Source organism: Triturus cristatus, chromosome 6 (assembly GCF_964204655.1).
Source record: "Triturus cristatus chromosome 6, aTriCri1.1, whole genome shotgun sequence".
In the NCBI taxonomy this organism is placed as follows: Eukaryota; Metazoa; Chordata; class Amphibia; order Caudata; family Salamandridae; genus Triturus; species Triturus cristatus.
In genome coordinates this window covers 619,448,320-619,470,649 of record NC_140589.1, presented here as the reverse complement: position 1 = coordinate 619,470,649, position 22,330 = coordinate 619,448,320, and the positions used below count along the sequence as shown (strand labels likewise).

Sequence of the window (22,330 nt, the reverse complement as noted above, 5' to 3'; positions counted from 1 at the left end):
ACAGTATTTACTTGTCTTAGCACTGGAGGAGGTCTTCCTGGAGGATAGACCCTGAAAGACCCTGAAAAGTCCTCTCATGAACTCTATCAGTCTGTTAGACCACAAGAGCAAACTACCAGAACTCAGTCTGTACCTGGACATTGCTGCTAAGTGCACCTTGATGGCCGCATGCGCCACACCAGCTTTGGCGAGAGATAAGAGATAGGGCAAAACGTCCTCCGGTGGCGATGAGAGGATCGCAAGAGTGCTCAGTACCCCATATACAGCCTATTTTCCACTTGGCCGAGTAGCATTTGATCGTAGAAAGGAGCTCGAGCTTTCTGTGGTATTGCCGACATTCATTATAATTCGCTAATTGTCCGAATTCTGTGTGATGAGGAGCCAAGCCGACAAATGTAGTGTGCAGATTTGAGGATGGACCACTTGGCCCTGGTTCATGGAGAGGAGATTTTCTTTTGGCTGAAACAGAATTCGAGAAAACCTCAATAGGCGATACAGCTCTGTGAACCAGTACTGTCGTGCTCACGCCGGGGTGATTAGAATGACATGGCAAGGCTCTCATTTGATCTTTTGCGAACCTTTGGAATGAGAGGAAACATTGGGAATGAGTAGGCAAACGTTCCCTCCCAAGAGAAGTGGAATGCATTTCCTTGAGAGCCTGGCTGATGAAATCTGCTGGCATAGAATCTGCATTTTTTGTTGAGTGACGTAGCGAACAAATCTAGGGTTGGAAACCCCCAGCAGCGAAAAACACTTTGCCACTGTTAGTTGTGTAGCCCCCACTCGTGACACTGCTTCGTGTCCCTGCTGAGGGAAGCGGCCCAATCGTTTTGGACTCCTGGCACTTGTTGAACCTGTATCGATATTCTGTGGACTATCGGCCATTTCCAGATTTGCTGAGCCAGGATTGAGAGGGCCTGAGATCTTGTCCCACCTTGCTTCAGCAGATAGAACTTGGTGGTGTCCGTGCGAATCAGGATCAATGACTTCCTGATTCCTGGTAGGAATGCTTCGAGGCCCAGAAAAAACGCTTTCAGTTCCACAAGGTTTATGTGACACTGTGCGTCCTGAGCCAACCATCTTCTGTGGATCTGCAATACTTGCAGGTGGGCACCCCACCTGTTCATGGAAGCGTCCGACGTCATAACTAACTTTGGCTTTGTCGTAAGGAAAGAGTGACCTTGAGAGAGATTGTCCCCGACTGTCCACCAGGACATTGCTGAAACCATCACTGGTTTGATTGAAATGATGTCCTCGAATGAGCCTCGAGATTGAATCCATTGAGTTTCGAGCTCCTCCTGGAGAGGGCTCATCCTTAAGCGACAGTGCGGAATCAGTGGGATACAGGATGACATCATCCCTAACATTGACTTGTATGTCCTTACTGAAATGCACTTTTTTTGCAGACAGACCCCGCACTTTCTTTTGCAGTTGTAAGATCCTTTATTTTGTGGGAAATGCTTTTGAGAGCGTAGTGTCGAGGGTTGCTCCTAGGAATACTATTGACCTGGAGGGAGCCAGAGAAGACTTTCCAAATTAATTCTGAGCCCAGGGGAGCAAAAGATCCAAACACAGGCGTCTGTCAATCTTCTGCCTGCCTGGAGCGATGGGGCCTTGACCAACCAGTCATCCATATAAGGGAATACCTGGTGACCGGCTCGCTGCAGAAAAGCCACCACTGGAGCCAAGTACTTGGTGAAGACTCTTGGAGCCAACTTTAACCCGAAGGGCAGTACTCTGAATTGATAATGGAACCCTGCCATCTCGAACCTGAGAAAACAAAGATGCTTTGGGTGACTGGGAACATGAAAATACGTGTCTAGAAGATCCAGAGAAGACATATAGTCCCCCGTATCCATGAGAAGCAGAATTTCCTGGAGCGACAGCATTCTGAAGGGCTGAGATTTGATGAACTTGTTCAATGACCGGAGATCATTATCTGCCTCCATTTCCCCGTATTTTTCTTTATCAAGATGTAAGAATAGTACCCCAGATTGCGCTGATCGGGTGGCACTGCTTCAATTGCCTGCTTGGCTAAGAGCAATTGGATCTACCTCTTGAGGATTAGGAGAGGACAATTGGAAGTTCTTTGCGGAGGCAAATTTGGGGCGGTTTAACAAATTCCAGGGTGTGACCGTAGTGAAATACGTCTAACACCCATTTGTCGGAAGATATAAGCTTTTATTGACTGAAGAATTTGGAGCAAGCAGACGGAATTGAAGTGGGACTACGGTAGCAGGGGCCTGTTGATCCTCACTGTCTCTTATTAGAATTGTGAGCCCTTCCTCCTGATGGTGGGCGTCTACGTGCTGCAGCTCTAGAGTAGGCAAGTGTTGAGGTTTGCCGAAAGGGCTGCGAAGAATACTCTGTACGAAAGCCCGGTAGATAATAAGGCTGGAAATGCTGTTGAAGCTGGAGGAGACAGATATTGACCTCTGCCTGTGCCCCGGAAGGAAGCAAACCTTTTCTGCTGCAGATTAGTTCAAGACTTAGCTGTCTCAGTATCCGATTTAATTGACTGCAGCGCTTCATCCACGTTTCCCAAAGAGAAATTCACCATCGAAAAGCCATGTCTAAAACCTTGGCTAGAACCTCCAGGCGGAAGGAACATCATAGCTTTTAGCCACCCTTGCCGTCTCAATACCGCTGCTCTCGCCATCTGTCTAAAGGCTGTTGAAGAAATGTCCCGAGCCACATTAATCATTTCGGAAGAGGTTCTACCCCCTTCCGACAGCACCTCCTTTGCCTCTTCTTATCCTCAGGAAGGAACTACAGCAAGGCCGAGAAGTCGGACCACATCTGGTGGTCATAACTTCTGAGGATAGCCACGGCATTGAAGGGTCTGATGGCAGTGGCTGCCAAAGTGGAGAACCTTTTGCCGCTGTTGTCCAATTGGCGCCCTTCCTTGTCAAGTGAAGCTGCACACGGAGAGGAAGGGTTCTTCGACGTCCTTTGAGCCGCCTGCATAATGACTGAATCAGGTCGAGGGTATCAAATCAGGCACGCGGGAGAGTCCTCAGGCACCCTATACTTTTTGTCTAACTTCAGTACCACTGCAGGAATGGAAGCTGGCGTCTTCATCAATTTCAGGCCTTCTTGCCATAAGAAGTCGACAATGGGAATGGATGGAGAGGAGTGCTGCATTATAGTCTTAAAATCATACAAAAAACACTGTCTGCTTGACAGGCAGAGGAAGATCAAAGCACCTAGAAGCGCTTTCCTGAAGTCCATTGAACCCGCCGATATCTGCTTGCAGGGAGTCGGGTGGAGTAGGCGGAGTAGGTGAAGAAGGGGCCACATAGTCGTCCCACTCATCATGGACATCCCGGTCCAACTGCAGTACTCCCTCCCTAAGCTGCTGGTTGTCAACATCATCCTGACTTTGCGCAGAAAATTCCACAGGTGGCGGAACGGTCTGGCTGAGGGGGACAGCAAGCGATACAGGAGTGGGGGTCTACTGAACAGGAGGCGGATGTGGAGCAGAATTTGCTTCAGGAAATCTCTTATAATAGTCGGTCAGTATTAACCAAAGATCAGTTACCAATGACACAGATATTTATGGAGGGTTCTTGAGCTTGTTCTTCCTGTTCATCTTAAGGATAGTGTTCCTGAAATGCATCCACACGTTGAGAACTGGGATGCCCCCTATCCGAGAAAGAATAGTCTCCCCTCCGAATATGTAGACCGGATCATCCATTATCTCTTCTTCCTCCGAGTCCTGGCACTTAACTCTGAGTTGGAAAGAACAGTTAAGCAGGACCAAAAGAAAGGCCCATCATCTTCAGACTCCTAAAACTCCAGAAGGGAAGGCATTGGTTTCAAAAGTAGACAGCCTTTTATTCCTCTGCGACACTGAACGCACCTGCTGAACCGTCGACGGAGAAACTCCCACAGACTAAGAAGGTCTAACTGCAGCCGACGACAGTGACACCACCACTGCTGTCGTCGACGTGGCCGCCGTCATCTTGACCGTCGGCGTAGAAGGAGACGCTGAAGAAATAGTCGAAGGAGCGCCCACTGCAGTGGAGTCGGAGGCCGTAGATGGAGATTCCTTCATCGACTGGGCCATCAACTAGCGTTTTCAGTTAGCTGAAGAATCTCTGGAAGGACTAAGTGGCATCGACGGAGGGGCAGAACCCAACCTTTGGTGAGAAGAAGAGGGACCGGGCTTTTCTTTCTCAACTCTTTTCTCCTCAATCCTCCTTACTCTGAGAATCATATTTTTTAGGCTCTTTCAGCAAAGAGGAAGGCCCTTCTTTTCTCTTTATGGAACTTCTCCTCAGTCTTTTGCTGCTTTTTTCCTTTGTAGCCAGAAAAGCAGCCTACCCTCACGGTCCTTGAGAGCTTTTGAGGATAAAGTAAGACAGTACTTGCATTCTCTGGGCTTGTGGTCTGGGGTCAGACAGTAAAGACACTTTGTGTGGATCCTCAAAATAAAGTATGGACTTTCCATAAGTCTTACAGAGTCTAAACAATCCTTTTATAGACTCTGACATTATGAAGAAAAAATAGGTACTCTAACTTCTGGCATGTACCTCAGAAGACATATGAAGTGAAGGTGAAGCTAGCTGGAGTTCAAAACGGCAACAGTGGAAACACTGTGACAGAGCAGAGCTCATGGAGGCTCCCTAACACACGAAGTGAGGTAAGAAAGTAAGAAATTTGTGGTATGGTGGCTCTGCAGGGGATGGGGATTCTATGGTCTACGCTCTGACTGGCTAGAGTTTGGATGTTTTATAACAATGATAATAGATTGCTGAAAGCGGGTGAATTCTTATGTGCATTTGAATGTTAAAGGTTTAATAGTGCTATTTTACTGTTACCGTGGAACTCCCACCATGACGACGGGGAAAATTCAAGCAAATTAATCTATAAAAGATACAATACTGGAGAATAATACCTTGTTCAGCCCAAGTTTCTAAATGGAATCGAGGTATGTTGTCACTAAGTGCCGTTAGAGGGATTTGCAGTAGCTTAGAAGGGTCTGTGGTGTGCCGGTGAGCGCTGTAGACAACATAATGCAGTGATAAGCAGTGTGGGATTCTGGGAAGGGAACAGTCAACTATAGAATTGCAGAGTGTAACCCTCAATTTCCACCTTTTAAATTATTAGTTCACTTGGATACAGTAGTCCAAATCACAAAGCAGAAGCACATAATATACTGACCGGTTGTGCGCAGGAAAGGAGAGCAATATTTATAAACATCACCGATGGTTTTGTGTACTGTATATAGTTGGATGAAAAGATGGCAACCATTGTTTGAGATTACATCATTTTGCAAGATCATCATTTTTTAATGATGATACTTGATGCGCCAAAGGCACAAGAAAGGCAAGCCAGCCTGTGCCCAGACCGTGACAAGTGCCAGAACCCCTGGCCATTTCTCCTAAACCCATCATTTACGCTTGATTAACTCCACTTCCATGCTTCACTCAATAAATCCTATAGGTAAGCACTCAGGGTGTGCCACTTACAAGTTAAATAATTAAGCCAGTCTCAAATCCTGCTGATACCGTCACTTTTCCACGACATTAAATCTTTTTTGAGCACATCTATGGTAGCAACTAACTTTGAAAACTAGGGTAGATACTGTAACACTATCTTTTATTTCTTTTTAACACATATCCGGACCCTATACCAGCAAAGCCTAGAGCTATGGGGCTTTATGATACCCATAGGCCAAACACACTATTTTACATAAAACATGGCTCAATGAGTCATCCTCCCTAGATATTGCTCCCGCAATTCCATATAGTTATTGCACTTTATGATGTGATTGACTTAAATGTCGGTGGGTTGGGTTTAGGATTATTTATTTGCTACCATTTCAATTGCATCACAACCAGCACTCAATCACTCACAGAAGCGGAGTGTATGCACTCCACACTTAAATGAACTTACACCATCTCACTTTCAGGGGCTTTAATTGATCACCCCCCAGGGTTTTAAAGCAAATTTAGAAACAACTTAGCTGAGGTAATGGCTCCGCACATCCTTAAACACCAATTTTTTGAGTGACTTGAATTTTCATTGGGAGGATAGGTCCCTTGCAGACTTGGTAGCTCTCTTAAACACATAGTTTGCTTTAGAGAAATCATCTCTATAGTTAAGCCTCTGTTGAGCCATAATTCCACTAATCAAAATGTCACAGCTTCCACCTTTGCTCAGATTTGACTACATTTTGTCACGTTAAAAATATGACCATTTATGCAAGCTTTCCTAAGCAATCTTGTGTGGAATGACTGAATGACCAAATCAATATATTACTCTGACTCTGGTTCTTCCCTAGCCGAGTTGACACTTACTTCCATCCATGAAGTGCAAGGGTTTCTCACTATCAGTCTGGCTCTCCCTCAAGCTCCTGCTCGTCCCTCAACTTTGCACTAGGCACAGAGAAGATATGCACATAAGAGCTTATCAATCTCTCTTTACAATCCGCCTCTGTTCCATCCATTTGAAAACATGCTACAGACGTCCCTCTTCTTAATTTTTTTTTTAAAAAACAGAAAAATATCTACCCTAGATCCTTAAGTCCCCAGCAACTATCAGTCTACGACATTTACCTCTTCCTCTAAAATCAGGGAAAAGAATGTCAATTCTCAGCAATTGCAGCATCCTGAATCTAATACACTTCTAGACTGGTCTCAGAGAATTAACTGAAGAACATAACAGAGGCTGTTCACATGACAGTTTTAGATAATCTTTTTCCCATCAGGGTGGCACTGCCGACTTGATATTATATCTGTCATTATTCAACATAATCGCTCATTTAATCTTCACAAATTATAAATCTGCTCTTAAATGGTTTGGTTATTTTCTTTCAAACCGGTCACAATAGGTCTCGCCAGAACCATACTATTCCTCACCGTCTACCTTGCCTCAAGGTGTCCCCATGGTTATACATTAAGCCCCACCCTTTTCAATATTTACATTGCTCCCTTGTCCATACTCTTACTTCCATTCAGATTCAAAATATTTTCTTATGCGGATGACACAAAAAGTATTATGCCCGTCTTTCATAAACCAGTGAGACGTTTGGAAGATATGCTGCACCGTCTTGCATGTCAGCAGTTGCAGGTTGGATGAACACCAACTGCCTTAAGCTGAATGACGAAAACTCTGATTCTTTTATTCTGTAATAAACCCTCCTTTCAGCCAGCCAGTCGGTGGCCTTTTGAATTTGGCAAACCCCGAGATCCATCATCATATGTAAAAAGCCTAGGGATTTGGTTTGACCCTAGCCTTTAACCACTGAGTCTTCAAAGCAACAGCTTCTTGCTTTGCCCTTTTGAGATCTTCAAGAAACGTTCTTCCTCTACTACCTGTATCCTCCTGAAAGATTGTACTTCAGGCTATCACATCTCGCCTGGTAATTCTTGTTATCTTGGCTTGTCACATCTTCTGCACTGCCTTTAAATAGTTGAAAATGCAGCCGCTAGACTACTACTCAGTATTCCTCAACACCATTTGACCACAAGTAATGTTGCACAGCAATGCAGACTACCTCTAGTCAAAATCTTAATTTTAAATCTTTGTATTCAGCGCCTTTTATAAGAAAGGTCCTAATTAATTGCATAACTCGCTATGCTACAACCAATCTACTTGTGAACAATGCTCTTCCAATCTCAACATGGCTCGTGTAACCCCACGTTAAGAAGGTTGGCAGGGTGGGAGGATATTCTTTCTGTTACGTCTTAAAACCTAACTGTTAAGCCCCTAAATGAACTTCCTCATAGCCTACAGACCAGCTATTGGTGGGAGAATGCCCCATTGTAGTAACAGCATGCTGTAAAACATTTAATTAATTCAATCACACTTCTGCCTCATCTAAAACTTTGATTGTAAGTGGAATTGATATAGAAGACTGCATGGTGGTAAAGTACAAAGGTAGGACGACTAACCTCAGCCATCACCAAACATCAGAACCAATGGATACTGCAAATGATCTAATTTTTCATTCATTTCATTATAAAAAACTAAAGAAACTTTCGCAAAAGGAAATACTAATATTGGGGCAAATACACAAAGAGAATAAGGTAGCTAAAACTGGGCAGACAACTGAGCTTTACACTTTGATGCTTGCGAGTCGTAAAAATTAAGGTCAGTTGCAATGAAGCCAAATGGATAAAAATTTATTTCAAATTAAATTTGTCCACAAAGGACATTGTTCTTCATTAGCAAATGTTGTGGTACTGTAGCAATAATAAAAGAAAATCGTACAGTGAAGATTAAAGGTGCTCGCCATCTTGAGAATAATCCACTGTAAAATCCTTTCTGCATTCTGTGAAGTGATAATGGGTGAGCAAATTATACCAACAGAGAATATACCAATATATACTAAAAAAATTAATTTATTTTAAGACAGTGAAATATTACATGAAGAACAGAATGGTTTTCTGAACGCATACAAGTTAAACGGTACATCAACTGGTAACAACAGGTTTAAACAAGGAATTTGCACATTCCTATTCATCTCAAATTATGTATGCATAATGGATATAAACTCAATTTACCATGCTAGAGGAAGCAACATGTCTTCTTGACCCATGTCCTGAACATACTGGAGCAGTGGTCTGTAAGGATGGTACACTATCAGGCAGCAATCCTACAGCAAGTGAGAACGCAAGAAAATAAAAACACACCATTAAAAATTAAACAGTACAATTTGACTGCATAATTAAGAGCCAGACATTGGGGGGTGGTCCTGTTAATGGAGGTAAATCTGTTCAAATCCCAGAAGCTTCTTTCATGCAATGTGAAGCGAAGTTGCTGATCCAGAAGAAAATACACCACATTTGTTACACCTAACACCTACGTTTTATTCATCGAACCCCAACAGGAGGTCAAGTAAACAAACACCAAGATACACCTTTTGTTCATGACAGGAACTTAAAAAGAACATATACTGAAGAAACTTATTACCAATGCCCAGGGACAAATCAGTCTCTAGTGTGCTCTACACAAACATTCTGCACTTTTTATTTGGTAAGGTAGAATATCAATAGTTGCACAGGTAGAATTTGAGCATGGTTAGTGAACATGTATTTGAAAGAATCTGATGCAGATTTGCATAGCGGAATAACTAAGATTTTAGTTACCTTACAGCGAAATGGTAGAATAGTTTTTTTTGTGTTTTTTTTTTTTTTTTTTAAATAAAGGATACAAACTTTTTTACGAGGAAAAATACCCCAATAATAAGTTTTTCAGCAACTAAGAGTGGCAACCAAATTCTAAATATAAAAAACACAATATACATACCATTAGTTCTAAAAGGTAGAACTCACATTCGAGTATCTGAAAATGAAAATAAAAGCATTGGATTTTAAATGAAAGGACTAATGTGTTTCACTTGAAATGAAAGAAAATAACAATATGCACAATCAATCAAAAGAGACTTTGGAGGCATATTAGGGCATCATGCAAGTGTGAGAAGTTGGCCTGGTATATGCTGTCCACTAATTAAAGTGGGCACCTTGTACCAGTCCAAACAACCCTTATTGATGATTAGGTTAAAGACAACCTTTATTGAAAGCTATCCTAGTGGTAGCTATAGAGAGCAGCCTTCAGGCTAAATCTCGAAGGAATGTAAAGCAGCTTGGCTTACCAGATTATAACCTCTTGAATGACCAAATGAAAAGAGAACCACACAAGGTTTTTATATAAAATATATTTATTTATTACTAAACACTCTCTACTAACCTCTTTATGAGATTAGAGAACCAGATACACAATATTAAAGCACTAGAACGACAGTAAATAGCTCAATATAAAATAGGCCCCAGGAGGAGACCGAACCATATATTAAGGAAGTAGTATAAGAACCACGACTTGACTAGACACAGTGCCTAGAGCACGTAGAATCGCTGGGACCCAAAGGAACCACCCAAGGTAGTGACACAGGGGACCAACGGGGGACGCGTGCAGTGTGAGAACACAGTCGCGAGCTCCGTACAATCCTATGGGAAAGTCGTGGTTGGAATTTTAAAGATTAAGGACACTTAGGAGAGGACTTTGAGCAAACCCTTACAAACTTAAAAGGTTTTAAGGCCAGCACCAATGTGGGCACCGGAGTACTTGTGTTACCTAACCCAGGAAAGCCGGGGGCATAGGTGTCAAATGGTGATCGGAATCTTCATCGTTTTCTATGGCGAGATGCTGCAAAGTGCTGCTGCCGTGAAGAGGAAAAGTGACCGGGGTGATCCAAGCCTGGATCGGAGATGTGAAGAACCTGAAAGCAGAGGGGAAAGAGTCTGGGTCACTTGCCAGTGACCAGGGGCTGGGTAGACTAATGCTTACCAATGTCTGGTGCCTCAGGTGCGAAGAGGTGAAGCTTGACTCCACTGCCACGGGGACCAGGAGATGTCGACGACGACCAAAGTCCACAGGTGAGCTGTCCCATGAAGGATGTCGAGTGCTTGGGGGGGGAACGGTGTCCAGATTGGAGACCAACAAGCCTTGGCAACGGCAACCCACGTGGTGAGAGTAAAAAGGTGTTGGTGTGGACCAGCAAGGTCCTGTGGACTCCACAAGCGATGGAGTGTCACGGCACGTCTGGAGAAACCAGGGAAGCCCACTGAAAGTTAAAGTACCCTTCTCAGGGACCCACAAGTCGACGGACAAGGGATCGCAAAGGGACCTCGAGAGGAATCACTAAATACCACCCCACGGGACACTCGTGGAGTGTAGGCCTGTAATCTTTGGTGGAATCACTGCTCGGGGTCTGGACTATAAGTAGTCTAAAGCACAGACTCAGGGATCGCCAAAGGGCATATGCTGCTGCAAATCTGCACGGTGTCCAGGGGTTCGGGTTGCAAGGTCCCCACGAGAGCTTTGGATCTCAGGTTTGCGGAGAGCACGGATCTGCCTCGGGGAAGCTTGGAAACCCACCTCCTTTGTTGCAAGATAATCGCAGTCCTTCAGGAGCTGCGTAGTTGCAAACCAGACAGATGCGTCTTTGGTGCCTGCCTTGCAGGGGAGTAACTCCTTTACGCCAAGGGAGATTCTTCGGTCATCCAATGTTGTGTAGATAGTTTAAGTTCTGGGATTCTGTAGCAGAGTTTCGTCCAGGTAAATCTAAAGTCCTGTAGCCAGGGGTTCCTACTTTATACCCAAGGAAGGGGTGGGACAAACTCTGGGGACCCACCTATGGGAGGGTCAGGACAGAGGGGTGGCTACACCCATATCCTTTGTCCAGTTTTGCGCCAGAGCAGGGGCTGATAGCCCCTGCAACCGGTATGAGCTGGACTATGCACAGGGACACCAAATGTGCCCCCAGTGCAGACATCAAAGCACTCTAAGTGCACCCACCCAGCCCCAATAAACTAAAGCCTGTCTGGGCAGTGGTCACACCTCCCTGTGACATGAAACCTATTGTCCAGCCGTCCCCTGCCGGAGTTTCGTCCAGCAGCAGGAAGGCAGACTCGTGTCTGTGGCTGGCAGCATCCATTTTGTGATGCCAGGGCTTGCAAAGCTGTTACCAGGTGTACCGGTGCTGTCATATTTCTCTCTCTAGTAGGGTGGATTCCAAGGTGTTTGGCACCAAACACGACATGTTTCCATGCAGCAGTTTTAAAGTTAGCATTTACTGCGAGGTTATAATGCACTTAAGAGTATATGGTATGGCTGCATCACAAACAACCCCGGAATAGAGGTTTCGAAGGCTGCAGAGGGGCTCTGCTCATGCAGGTGCACCCTCTCACATAAAACCCAGCACCCTGCCTTCAGGATTGATAGGGCCTGCCATAGGGGTAACTGATAGGTTTATATGTGCAGTGATATGGATAGATAAGGTGAACCTATATCTAAGTAAGGGGTGCATGCACCACCGTACACAGGCTGCTGTAGCAGATACATTTTGAATTGTTTCCCAGGGGTGGCATAATACATGCTGCAGCCCCCGAGAGGCGTCTGGGGTAGCAATGCCCTGGGTATATAGTATACCATATACTAGGGACTTATAAGGGTACCCCAGAATCTAAACTGAAGTGTACCTAAAGTACATGAACAACCAATTAGGGAGAAAGCAGATAGTTTGACTGGGATCCTGCCAATCAGGACTCCAGTCAAACTAAGTCGAAAACCAGTAAAAGACCAGGCAAAAAGTGGGGGTAACCATGCAGTCAGATTCCACCTTCCCACAACAAGAACATTTAAAAAAGATTGCTACATTAAAGGAAAGGGTCCGTCATTTCGGACTGGGAGGTCAAACCAATATAGAGATGGTAAAAAGAAAAAGTACAGGATGCACTGGATTGTGGCCCAGAACGATTACCAGTATAAGAGATCAATTTAAGCTTTCCTTCGGTCACTTTTTGTTTTTCCACTGTGAGCCCCAAGTGAAACAGGTGCACTCTGACGAGCTTTTCGCAGCTCACTGTGCTATGTGAATTATGGGTCACCTTAATGATGAAGGCAAACAAGGCTAAAACATGTTGTTTGTGCTTCCAGCATGCTTAGGCACTTTGCAGCTAACATGCGTCAATATTTTCACAGCAATGGTTATTTAAAATTAAGGAGAACGTAGTTGCATGTCTTGAATGCGCCAACAAGACATACGCTATGCAAATTTAAGTTAAAGAAAGTTTAGGTCTTAAAATGAGTTCTCTCAACTATGCCATTTTTATGCAAGAAATGATGGATGCTAATAGCAATTAATTTAAAAAATCCAAAAAGGGAATGGTCATGCTTTAGGTCTGTTGAACTCCTTAAATGAAAAAAAGTTCTCAAATTGCTAGGAGGTTAATAATTTACACACTGATATACAAAACATTTAGCACCTGTAATACAAATATGTGCCACAGAGCAAAGTCAATTACCGTTTCCTAATCACATTTTTGTTTCTGTGAAGACCTGCTTACTCAGCTATGTCTGAAAGCACATCTGGCATTCCACAAGCCTAGAAATCATATGGGGAAAGTTATACAGCTCTCAGGCAACAATTAAAATCTTAGTCACTAAACTAAAACTGCTGATCAATTTAAAAGGTTAGAGCATGGCTTTCGCAAACGGAATTCCATATTGCAAGTATTCGAGTTTACATCCAAATAGCCTCAAGCAGCTTATGGATTTCAAACTAACACCGTACGGATTTCTAAAAGTAAAAACGTAAAGCCTTTTAATTAAATACCAATTGTTTTAAATCAAGTTGGGTGCTCTAAACAACATTATGAGGATCCTGTTACCACAATTAATCTTTACTTGGGGGAAACATAAAAAGTAATTGGAGCCCATAACGGAGTGCTTAGGTAATTACACTGATGAGTTAAGAGTGCTTACTTGTAGACACATCTACCTACACTGCCAGCGTGTCAGAATATTACAGCGCCTGTACAAGAGGTTGAACTGCTTGTACACAGCCATGTGAATGTGGAGAAAATATTCACAACATAGGATTCTTCTGGAGTAGTTAAAGTCATTCTGCATTGTTAAGAAAGTCGACAAGGTGTAGTGAGAGTTGGATGAAACAATCCTATTAGAATCGGATGCCCTGGAAACGTGCCTCCTATGAGAACTCAACCCCGTCACTCTAAGAGAGTCTGGGTGCATGTTTAGGTTTCAGTAAAAAAAAAAAAAGTCATGTGCTCTCAATGAGGACACACAGCAGGTGCCCTCCGGAGTGAATTACAGGTTCTGAACCTGGTACTGCCAAGGCCTCTGCACAAACGCTTGATTACTGTAGTGTCAAAGGCATAAAAAAGTCAGATACCAACTTCACATGTAGTCAGGGACACAGGTAAGGGTACATGCCTGTTCAACCTTGACTCTAAAGGCCAATACCAAGGAGATAAACACACTGGTCTGATGGGGCTACTAGCAGAGTGGGGAAGAGACCCTGGTGAGACAGGAGGCTCTCACACTTTTACTGAAGGACAACCAAACAGCGGTTGCCACTGGGCGATTAAAAAGGACAACAACAAAAAATTGAGCTTTTCAGAACCTAACATTGAACAGATGATTTGTAGCAGCTAGTGAAGTTGCTGTCAGTAGAAGGATCAAATAGAATATTCGAAGTAAAAGGAAGATCCAAGGAAAATCACAGTCTATTTTTTGGAGAACTCTACAGGCCACACATGAGTACTATCGCAACCAAAACACATGGCTTTAAGATTTTGCAGAGCCCAATGGTAATAAAACTTGCAATTTGCCACTCTACAAGGTGGGGGATTTAAAGGAGGATCCCTAATAATAAGGGAACTTTTCTAACTCCTTGTCCCAAACGTGTAATGAAACTCAAAACAGCGCTAAACAGCTAAACAGAATCACAGGAGACTAAAAGTAGACATGAAGACAGTACTGTTTCAGGATATCTGCACTGCCACAAGAATGAGAGGAAGAAGCCCGTAGAGCACTTTTGAAAACCAAGATCAAAATGAAAGCAGCATCCAACACAAGGCAGCACAAGGTCAGATACCGAGTGGTAGGAAAAGGCAAACACTACAATGAGCAACACAGTCAGGAGTGATTGTGGCAGTGTTGAAATCTTTCCTGAAAGAGTCTGCGAGAAGCAACACTGAAATGAACCACTCTGGTGGTCATGAGCTTCGAAATTAAATCAAAACACAAAAGTTAGAAACAGAACTCAAGTATCCATGAAAGGAGCAGAAAGCCCACTAGACTCCCAATGATTGTTTCGGTGGGGGAGGGTTTGTTTGCTCACTCTGGGAATAAGCTAATTGTTAGAATCACAAAGGGTCAGTAAGGACCACCCACAGGATCGCAAGATGGATTTCGGGACTGCAAGGGTACAACTTTAGAGTCAAATACGTACCAAGCGCACAAAATGTGGTGGCAGATATTTTATCCCGCTCACCAACTGTGGTGGAGGAAGGATCCGATGTTGGAGTGTGAGAATAGGTCATATTAAAGTTATCTTGCTTGAATAAGGAGGAGTGGGATGGTTGCATGGAAACCAATGAGGAGATGATTTCCCTCAAAGAACACATAAGGAATGGTTGGCCTGCTGCCAAAAGTGATGTTCCAACGTTGCTGAGTAAATACTGGGAGGTGAGGTTGTAACTAAACATACAAGAGGGAACCGTTTGCAGGGGAGAGAAAATCGTACCGCTGGAGAAGCTAAGGGAGAAAATTGTTGAATTAGCCCACATAGGACATTTAGGGCGTAGCCTCACCAAGAACAAAATACACCTGAATTTCTTAGATTGCTTTGAGTGTAGCAGGAGTGACAAAATCCACCAAACCTGTAAGCCCCCCACTGTCTCCTCTAGAAGTGCCCGATTGCCCTTGGTCCAAATTAGCGCTTGACATTATTGGCCCACTCAATTTAAAAAGGTGAATGAGCGTTTTATCCCGGTATTGGTGGACTATCACACTCGTTGGGTGGTTTGCAAGTGTGTGCACCAGATCAACACGGAGGTCCTTATACAGTTTTTGAAACTAGCTTTCTTTGAAGAAGGTATCCCGGATATACTAGTTACTGACAATGGGGTACAATTCACATCAGAAAATATGAGAGTTCTTATCCAATATGGGAGTTACCCATCATAAGACTGTTTTGTATTGTCTCCACGCCAATGGGTTAGTAGAGCGGATGAACCGCATGTTCAAAGAATACCTACAAAGAGCAAATTTACAGGGAATCCCTGCCATATCTGCTTTGCAGGATACCATTTGGGCTTATTGTTCTGCCCCCAATAGCATCACTGGGGTTTCCCCTTTCAAGTCGTTGAAGGGCAGAGCTCCAAAGACCAGACTATCTCCTCCAGAGTTGAGAAAGAGGGCAGTATGTGTGGTGGACCGCAACGAAATGTCCAGGAGAGTGGGTGAACACCAGTTCAAGTAGAAGAACATAAATGATCTGACCAAACATGTCAAATCCAGAGTGTTTGAGAAAGGAGAGCGAGTCCATGTTGACCTTCCCAAACCACGTGGGAAGGAAGCCTCTAGATTTTCTGAACCCATCAGAATAGCCAGGGCGGGCAGGAATGTGGTTCATCTTGAAAATGGCCAAACCTGGAGTATGGACAAAATGGTCCCCCCAGCCCCCAAAAGTCTTTCCGTGTTTAGACCCAGGTTTAGTGGCCACAGAGGGAAAGCTAACACAGACATTGCTTGCGTGGATCCCATTACATTTTCTTACCCACAATGTCGTGCGTATCTTAGACTAAAATCATGTTATTCTTTCATTTCTGTGACGTAACCATCCGGAAACCTCAGGTAACCACAAAATTCCTACCACCCACTGTTGCCCCCACTTGTCCCAATGAAAATTCTACCCCACTTATGTGGCAGGGCCTAGTGCCTCTGTCAGACACAAATCAAACCAGGGTCAATGTGCGTTACTCGGAGAAACTTCCATTGACCTTGGTTTGATATAGGTCTATCACGAGTAATACGCCCAGCCACATAAGTGGGGTAGCCTTTCTTTCGGGACAAGTGGCAAAACGCTGGGTGGAGGAACATTTGTGGATTCTTGCGATTCTGAACGTTTACGTCACAGAAATGCAAGGACAATGTGCAATTTCAGGCAAAGTTTGAAGGACATTATGGGTAGGAAACCCTTGTGGGATATATGTGAGGCACACTTCCCTTGACTCCCCTAGGTGTTTAGTTTTCAGAAATGTCTGAGGATGGTAGGTTCCCCTGGGTGGCCGTCGATCCCTAGCAAAAAAAAAAAAAATGCTGCTACACCTATTGCCAAGTCAAATCAATTTTGTGACAGGAAATGTTGATGTTTCCACATTGTATTTTGGGGCCTATCCTGTCGCTGGCAGTAGGCCTACCCACACAAGTGAAGTCCCATTTTAAATGGGAGTCTTGAGGAAATGCTAAGTGGCAGCAAATGTGTTGCTCCTAGCAGATTCCAGAACATTCCATTACAGAAATGTTGGGAAAAATGTGTTCTTTTAGTCAAAGTTTGAGGTTTGCAAGGTATTCTGGCTAAAAAAAGCTGGTGTGAGCCATGAATGTTCCTCCACCCTGGATTTCCCTAGGCGTCTAGTTTTAAAAAATGTACAGGTTTTCTAGGTTTCCCTATGTGCCCGCTGAGCTAGCAACCAAACTCCACAGCTACCAAGATTGAACAAAGGGGTCAGTTTTTAGTGAAAACAATGTGATGTGTTCATGTTGTGTTTTGGGACCTTTCCTGTTGCAGGCACTAGGCCTACCCACACAAGTGAGGTACCATTATCTGGATACAGGTGGTAATACAGAACAGTAGAATATCTGTTCTCATCTATTGTATTTCTCTGCCATCCGAATGTAAGCCAGTGTATATGAAAAAAGATGTTTTAAACCCACAAATTCTGAGATGTACAAATAACCACTGCTCTCAAACTCTGTATGTGGCTATTTCAGAAACACATAGGTTTCTTGGAAACTTATTTTTCACTGTTTCTATTTAACCATATGAATTGCTTATACAAGGTACACAATGAAGTACCATTGTAAGGTTCAGTCCAGTTGTTGGCTCTGGGCACCTTGAGTTCTTAGTAAACGTACAAACACTACATATTTCAGTGGACTCAAAATGCTGTCTACATTTCAGAAAGCTATAGCTTTCTGGAATCACCCATGGGTTTCACACCGCTCCCCACCACAAACTGAAAATAATAGGTTGAAAGCACAAAAATATGAAAAAAATTGCTATTTCTTTGAAAAATGGCAAAACTTAAATTCCTGAAAGCCAGAAAGATGGATTTTAGCACAGCAAACCTTTCATTGATGCCAATTTTGAACAAAAAGGTAAACGCTTTTTATGAGAGAATTTTTTCTCCTATTTTCCCACTTTTGCCTGTTTTCTCAGTCCCCTCCTGGAGAATCCACACGCTTGGGTACCTTTAGAATACCCAGGATATTGGTAAAAAAAGAACACATTTGGCGTGGATAGCTTTTTTTTTTTGTTTAATTTTTTTTATTGGGGTTTAACAGTACAGGTTACCGTTTGATACTTCATCATTAATGCATTTTAACAAACATTTGCAAGTATTTGAACATCATATATAGTCACAAAGTTCGCAATGTCATCATATATCTAGCCCATTGGGTGGGTTATCTTACAGTGGTTCAGGAGTTATCTACTGGCTAGTCTCGCCAAATGTTGGTATGGTCTACTGTGTCTGATTAGGGGAGTATCTCGGGGGCGTAAGTTGGTATGTCGCCCTCTTCTCTAACCTTGTATGTTGTCCCCATTAGGATACCTGAACATCATCTCTTTCGAATTAGGCTGGTATCGGAACCACTGAGGGGGAGAACAGAACTGTGAACTGTGGGGGGGGAAGTTGGGTGGGGGGGGTGTATGGGATGCGCAAAGTGGAGGGGGTGTACAGTTGTGTCAATTTGTGATGTGACTGGCTATGATTTGGTTGTTCTGTACTGTTGGGTATGTAAAGAGGGGGAAACTCGTTTGTATGAGTGGGTGAGAACCCTTCCGGGAAGTTCTAGATGTGCAGTCGGTCACGCGTGCCTGGACGTTACGCAGTGGTGGCTGTTACCTGCACCGTGGGGGATAGGAGAGGAGTTTGGGGGTGAGGCTGCGAGGTTTCAGGTGTTGCTCCCGTTGCTGTCTCTTGTGTGAATTGGAATAGCAACTGTGTCCATTCCATAGATACGGGATGTTTACATGTGCCTTTCACTTCCTCCTCCCTAAAGGTCTTCTTCCGCTGCCCCCCATTTTTTCATTGTGCCCACCCAGGCCGCCTCCGGGGGTCCTGTTGGGGCTCACCAATGCATGGCTATGCCCCTCTTTGCAAGGAGAATAGCTAAGGATGCAAAGCTCCATTGTAGTTTTTCAGACTTTTTTTTGCGGAGGATTCCCAGAGCGCATGCTTCCCATGTGGATATGTTCAGGAGATTGACCGTCGCTCCGAGTGTCTGGTGTACCCTATCCCAATATTGTTGTATGATGTGGCAGTCCCAGATCATATGCCTAAAGTTCGCCTCCGGAGTTTGACAGCGGGGGCACGCGAAATGTGGGTCGGGATAGAAACGGTGCAATTTATATGGCGTGAGGAATGCCTAGTGCAGGACATTAAACTGTATATTTTTGAAGCGTGCATTCCTGGAGACCTATTTCGGATATGCCAGCGCTTGTTTCCATTCTTTATCATGGAATGCCCGACCCACTTCGTTTTCCCATCTCTGTCGCAACCCGTCTAGGGAAGTGCTAGTCAGCTCCTAGATCGCCCTGTAATGCCAATTGACTGTCTGCCCGCCCCCATCCGCAGAATCGTGTGCAACACTGGGTGCGTTGGGGGTTCCCCGTCTCGAAGATCCCATTAGTTGCAGCCGCTATTTAAAAGTTGCCTGTGTAGTAGGAATTGTCCTGGTTGGAGGTCATAACACTCGACCATTTGGGCATATGTCCTCAGCTGTCCGTCTTCAAACAGAGACTCTACCTCGGTCACGTTGTGATCGGTCCATACCTGAAGGGCTCCTGTAGTGTAGTATCTGTCTTTCCGAGGGAATCCCACTAAGGAGAGTAATGGGGAATACAGGGGCTTTGCTTTCAACATGCGGTGTATCCGTAACATACATTTGCGGGCCAGGGATATCTGCAGCGGGTGTGTGCGTAATGGTTTGGTACCTGGCATTAACATTCTCCGGATGGCTGGGAGGGGTATTTGGCCTTCATTGGTGATTGTTTCCCCTATGTGTCTGTCCGCTGTCCAGTGAGACAACCATTGGAGCTGTGCCGCCAGGAAGTATGCCTCGAAGGATGGGGCTCCCAGCCCTCCGCGTGTTGTGGGTAAGTATAATGTGCGCAAAGCTAGTCTATGGCGGCCGTCCCCCATATCAAGGCTGTGAGTAATGTGTAACTCCCAAAAGAAGGAGCGTGGTGGTATTACAGGGAGATGCGTGAAGTGAGAGTAGTCTAGGAACCATGATGATTTTGGCCATGGCTACGCGTCCGATGGGAGCCAGGGGCAGTGTTTTCCAGAAGTTTACCGCCGCTCGTAGTCCCGCCAATTTTTTACGATGATTTCCCTCATATAGGTCTTCGGGGGAGTGATATAACCGCACTCCTAGATATCGAGGGGCTACGGTACTCCATGTGATTTTCTGGGTGCCCACTGTGATGTCCAGGGGTGCCAGATGAGGGCTAAGTGGGAAAACCGTAGATTTGTCCCAGTTGACTTTGAGACCCGAGGTCTCTTCAAAGTCCCGCAGCATTACCCATATCGAGGTGAGGTCACCTGTGGCGTCCCAGACATAAATCAGAAGATCGTCTGCGTACAGCGATACACTGTGCATCGTGTCTGCTATTGGGATACCCCACGCTTCCCCCTCCCGTCGTAACCATATGGCCAAGGGCTCAACTGTCAGAGCGAATAGGAGGGGGAAGAGGGGGCACCCCTGCCTGGTCCCCCGCTCCACCGGGAATGAGGCAGATATGAGTTTGCCTATTCTTACCCTGGAGGTGAGTGCCTTATAGAGGAGTTGTGTGTATGCCAGAAGAGTGGGGCCGACATTTATTTTCCGGAGGACTGCGAACAGATATGGCCATGTTAGTGTGTCGAAGGCCTTTTCAAGATCTAGGATTAGGCACGCCGCACGCGGGAGCTGGTCTTTTGCCCTATCTTAGATCTGCATAGATTTTGCGAGGTATTACGCCGCAGGACAAAGCCACATTGGACTGGGTGCACCATTGCTGGAAGGATTTGACTAACGGTCTGCAAAAATTTTCCCCAGGATTTTACAGTCTGCGTTTAATAGCATTATTGGTCTATATGAGGCTGGGATCGTGGGGTCTCTATGTGGCTTCGGAAAAGTCACCAGGATCGACTCCCGGAGCGAGCCCGGGAGTTAGCCTCTGGCCAGCGCATCCTCATGTATGGATGCCATCCGGGGTGCTAGTCGGGTCGCGAAGGTGCTATAATACTCGAGTGGGATACCGTCCATTCCTGGCGCTTTGTTTCACGCTAGTGTCCTAATCGCGTGAGCTATGCCTGAGGGCGTGATCCTTGCCTCTAATTCCTCTTTGTCTGCGGGTGGGGTCCCAGGCATGGGCGATGGGCTGAGGAACTGAGTCAGCTCTTGGTGTGTTGCCTGTGTCGGGGCTCAGTAGATTTCTGCATAATAGTCATGAAATATGTGCAAGATGTCTACTTGTGAGTGCTTAGGGTTTCCCGCTTTTGTCTGGGAGTTCTGAGATCGGTTTTACAACTGCGTCTTGTTTGGCTAGCCAGGCCAGGAGTGTCCCAGCTCTATTACCCTCCTGATGCACTCTGGTTGCATATGTGGGGAAGTTATATTTGCGGAGGTCGCGCATGGTTTCTGCGTGGGATGTTTTGGCTTCTGTGATTTGTGCCAGGGTGGCTTTCCCTTGGTCCATGTCTTTTGATAAGCCAGCCAGTTTAGCCTCTGCTTTTTGCAGTGCGTTTTTTCAGTGTTCTCCGCACTCCCACTATTTGTTGGATGCAGTGTACCCTGGCATTGACCTTAAATGCATCCCATTCTATTGATCTGGAGGATGCCGTGCCGGTGTTAAGTGTAAAGTGTTCTTGGATGTGGTCCTCGTGAGCATGACGGAACGCCTGATCAGTGAGGCACTCTTGTGGCAGTTTCCACGTCTGGACGGGGGGATTGGCCGGTTTCCATCTAAGGGTCACTGTATGTGCATCATGATCTGACACTACTCTGCCTATGTAGTCTGTGTTTTGTACCTTAGGGAGGAGGGCTGCAGAGCAAAGAGAGGAAGGGGGTAAACAACCAACGGGAAACATTCCCAACTTGGGGACCTATCACACAGGGCGATACGTCCAAACTGTATTTCATATACAAACTTTAGTGTGTTGCTGGAGGGTGGCGGCTCTGCATCGCAGCCAGTTGCTACCACTACGGCTGCCCGCTTGTAGACTACGTGATAAAAGTGCCCAAGGATGCAGTTTCTGTTCTTAGCTGCCCATTTCAGTCTCCGGCTTTGTGACGAGCGTAAACGTCTGTGGCATTGTTATACCTGGGTGAGATATTGTCATGTCTTCAAGCGTCCCGGATGTAAGTTAAGCCGTCTTCTCTGCGTCTCCTGAAGCCTCATTACTGTTATACAAGTGTGTCCGCCGTTTGAGGGGGTCGCTATCGGGGGTGTCATTGAGCCCTCTCGGGATGTGTGTGCATCACTGCCGTCTTCTTCCGAGCTGAACATGTGTGGGCTTCCCTCTACGTTCGAGCTTTCTCCTGTTAATTTCATTGTCGCCGCTGCTTGCAGTGCTCTCCTGCGCTCCGTTAGGATTTGTGCGAGGTCAGGAGAGTTGCTAGTGGCTGAACTGGTCCGTGCGCTGAGTTGAGAGAGGGTGACTCTTAAGTTGTCGTCCTGAGCGTCCAGGCGGTCGATTATTTTGCGTACACACGGGGTTTTTAAAGTTTGTCAAGTGCT

The 22,330-nt window shown here is 45.1% G+C and overlaps 1 protein-coding gene across 1 annotated transcript in view; it reads right to left on the bottom strand.

The window, feature by feature from the left end:
• The window catches only part of CCNC (cyclin C), a 275,260-nt gene that overhangs the window by 126,579 nt on the left and 126,351 nt on the right, over positions 1-22,330 (bottom strand). Inside the window, exons 7-8 of the mRNA XM_085611110.1 lie at positions 9,259-9,294; positions 8,514-8,605 (exon numbers count right to left, since the gene is read on the bottom strand). Of these exons, the coding sequence (XP_085467236.1) occupies positions 8,514-8,605; positions 9,259-9,294 (128 nt within the window). The remainder of the gene's footprint in view (positions 1-8,513; positions 8,606-9,258; positions 9,295-22,330) is intronic.